Source organism: Myotis lucifugus, unplaced genomic scaffold, assembly GCF_000147115.1.
Source record: "Myotis lucifugus unplaced genomic scaffold, Myoluc2.0 scaffold_5, whole genome shotgun sequence".
In the NCBI taxonomy this organism is placed as follows: domain Eukaryota; kingdom Metazoa; phylum Chordata; class Mammalia; order Chiroptera; family Vespertilionidae; genus Myotis; species Myotis lucifugus.
In genome coordinates this window covers 8,427,973-8,431,819 of record NW_005871053.1, presented here as the reverse complement: position 1 = coordinate 8,431,819, position 3,847 = coordinate 8,427,973, and the positions used below count along the sequence as shown (strand labels likewise).

Sequence of the window (3,847 nt, the reverse complement as noted above, 5' to 3'; positions counted from 1 at the left end):
TATTAGTATTTCAATAAAGGTAATACTTTTCACTCAAGGGTGGTTACATGTGTTAAAACTTGACAGGAGCAAAAAAAAAATTGAGCATTTTCTACTTCATTCACTTATTTTGAGAAAGTTCATTTGATTGAAGAATAGTTCTACAGTAAAACTCCACCATAAGTGGGGTACAAAAACTTTGATTGCATAAAATGAATGATTGAGTTATTGTAAAGTTAATAAGCATAAATTCATGGCCGAAGAAGAGCCAATCTAGTTTCATTATATCTGAATTCAATGTTTTCAATACTCTTAAAAATAGGATAATTAAATAGCACAAGTTCTTTTGTTTGTGGTTAACAGACTTTCTAATATAGACTCAAGAGAAAGCAGGTCTAATTGATTACTAAATAAAGGGCCAAGTCTGGAGTCTATCCTACTCATTTTCTCAGAAGCAGGATCAAAGATGAGGCCAAGGAACAAAGACAGCTACTATCACTGACCACCCCTATCCAACACAGGAAACATGCAATTGTAAGGGCACCACAAGGTTGGAGTGAAGGAAAAGATGAGAAAGATGCAACCCTTTCCAGAAAACAGAATATACCTTTTATATATAATAACAGGTTCCTGTGACTAAAATTAGTGGTCAGAAATATGTGAGCCAATGGGTTCTTCATATATGACCTACTCCACCCCCGTATTTCTTTGGGGCTTTCTTTCTTTTTTTTTTTTTTTTGGTTAATCCTCAACAGAGAATATCTTTTCAATTGATTTCTTTTTTTTTTTTTTAAGAGAGAGTGGGAGGGGGAGAGACAGAGAGAGAAACATCAATGTGAGAGAGACAGAATGATTGGTTGTCCACATGCTCCCTGATTGAGCCTGCAAATGAGGTGTGTGCCCTTGACTGGAACTGACTCCTCAACCCTTCAAACCAGCTATGGCAGGGCTTTATTTCTTTTGAGACCTCTCACCTTTCTTTCACCAAGTGGGTGTGTGGAGGCAGGGGAGCAAGGAGCATCAGTATGTGGGCTTTAAGATACCTGCATTGTGGCATCCGTGGGATATTCTTTTTGTCAGAGGTTCTCAGATCAAGGTCTGTATCAGCATTCTCTCACCACTGAGCAAATAGTTTCCCTTTACTTAAAATGTGGCTTCTATCTTTTTTAGAATAATAGGATTTTAAAAAACTCAATTATAATATTGTATCTGTGTACTTCTTTTATCCATCTAACATCCATAACACCACCATAACCCCATTAAAGAAATAGTGTCAAACTTGACACTGGATCAAATTTCTAAACTCCTAATATGAGAATTGGCATCTGGAATCCTAAAGCCTGCATTTGGCTTGCTGGAAGGAAGCAGGATCTCTAGCTATAGAACAGAGGCTGAAGGTCATATGCTGATTGAGGGTGAATCCTGGGCTCTGAGGTGACAGTGGAAGCCACAGGGAGTATAAATAGGTGCATCAGAGGCCTAGATGAACTGAGGACGGGGCTTCATGCCCAGAGCATTTGCTTCAATAGAGCCGCTCTGCCTTTATCTGTTCTATATACTGCGTTTCATATAAGTTATCTTTTTTTAAAAATGCTGAATACCTCTTGAGTAAGGATACTATCAAATCCTTATTTTAAAATGAAGAGTTGAAGCTCATAAAAGTGAAATAACTTATGTAATGTTATAGGGTTAAGCAAGTTAATTTCTATTATAATGTATTATGAGTTATGGTTGGATTAGTGTGGCTGTTTCAATAATATCCTAACAAGGCACTGATAAATTTAAGTTAAAACTTCTATTTTAATATCCTTTTATAAAAGGAATCAAATGACACAAAACAAATTAGACTAATCTTTCCTAAGTAGACAACAATATGCAGAAAGGCAAATAAAATTTTTAAGTAAAAACCAATTTTAACATAGTTAACAGTTTTTTTTTTTGTTTTTAAATATATTTTTATTGATTTCAGAGAGGAAGGGAGAAGGAGAGAGAGAAACATCAATGATGAGAGAGAATCATTGATTGGTTGCCTCCTGCATGCCCCACACTGGGTACTGAGTCTGCAACTCGGGCATGTGCCCTTGACCAGAATTGAACCTGGGACCCTTCAACCCGCAGGCTGATGCTCTATCCACTGAGCCAAACTGGCTAAAGCTAAACTCAGTTTTGATTTTATCTCTGAATTAAGGTGACTGCGGAGGCTTCTAGACCAATCTACTTTTATAATTCAGGAGGACATAAATATAGAAATAACCATTTCTTCCTGCTATATTTAAGTTACTAACCTGATAAACTATGTTTAATGTCTTTCACAGGGGCCCTTGGCTAGGAACATTAAATTCAATTCTAATATACTCCCTTTCAAATTCAGAACACATGATCATAATTTCCTATTGACCATCATATTTTGGGATTGTGCCTTAGTCCAAAAAGCCCAACCCAAGCCAAAGATAAAATGTTATTTGATCTTTTCTTTTTTTTTTAATTTTTTTTATTTGATCTTTTCTTATTTGTCCTTGGTATATATTCTAAAACAAATAAATCATGTCTAGTGCTTACCTGAGCCATCAGTGGGAACTGAACTTGCATTGATTCCAGAAAGACCAAACAAAGGACATTCTCGATCTGTGTTGACATGACCCCATTTGTGACATTTAATGCACCTCACATTTCGAACCTGAGAAATAGTGAACATTATTTTGGTTATTAAAATATTAAGAATCTAACCAACATTTGGCTCACTACTCCTTGGTAGATTTTAAATTAAATTATTCTAATTTTAAAAAGATTTCCAGAGAAAGAGACTCCATAACTATATTTTATAATCCTATATAATAAAAGGCTAATATGCAAATCGACCAAACGGCAGAACGACCGGTTGCTATGATGCACACTGACCACCAGGGGGCAGACGTTCAATGCAGGAGCTGCCCCTGGTGGTCAGTGTCTCCCACAGGGGAGTGCTGCTCAGCCAGAAGCCACTCGCCCGCCGGCCCCTAGATCACCGGCTAGGCCAAGGGACCCCACCCGTGCACAAATTCGTGCACCAGGCCTCTAGTATTCTTAATAAGAATTGACATGGTAGAACTCAGGTGTTTTTAAACAATGGGTAATATGTATGATATTGTGTCACTATTGGTGAAATATGAATGGGATGTGAAGCCACAGGCCCAGGCCCTGGGATACAAGCATTTCATTTTGCCTGCGATGAAGAGTTCCTGAGGGGGGTTGTCTCTGTGTCAGCCCTTGTTTTCTATTTCTAACAAAAGCACAGGAAAAAGTGAAAAACGTCAAAGGAGAGGCCGCCTGAGCACATCAAATGAGGCAGTGAGACAAGGGCCAAACCTCTGTTGGCAGGTCAGAAACGCAGGAACAGTTCACATGGGTTTGAAGTGGGCAGGGAGGAAGGTAAGTGTTTCATAGTAATTCAAACAAATACATCAGAGAATTAAGAGAATGTACATTAGAATGGGCCAGGAGTTCTTAGCTCAGAAGGGGAGGGATAGAGAAATGATCAGAGAGAAGAAGATAGGAATTATGTAGCTTGGAAGTAAAAAGAGAAAAGGCATGACTATTCACCACAGTTTCTTGATGTCTATTAAATAAGAGTGTGAATTTTAAACACTGGAGCCAACAACGGACAAGTGTTTCACCAGCAGGCTGAAGGCCTGGCTGGAGGTTTACTCTTCTAACCCGGCTCTCTCGCAACAACGGAAGGAGAGATTGCTTCTCAACACCCAGAAGCCATGGAAATGGTGTCACAAAATAACACTAAGAAATGACAGGGAAAACATGACAATACTTAGAAATATGGTCCAGCTGGAGAAAACAATTAAAATGATCTGATAGTAATATAAAAAATATGTCT

At 38.1% G+C, this 3,847-nt stretch overlaps 1 protein-coding gene across 1 annotated transcript in view; it reads right to left on the bottom strand.

Moving 5' to 3' along the window:
- The window catches only part of CIR1 (corepressor interacting with RBPJ, 1), a 23,929-nt gene extending 21,240 nt beyond the window's left edge, over positions 1-2,689 (bottom strand). Inside the window, exon 1 of the mRNA XM_023743487.1 lies at positions 2,539-2,689. Coding sequence (XP_023599255.1) covers positions 2,539-2,674 — 136 coding nt within the window. The 5' untranslated portion in view covers positions 2,675-2,689. The remainder of the gene's footprint in view (positions 1-2,538) is intronic.
- Positions 2,690-3,847: the final 1,158 nt, after the last annotated feature.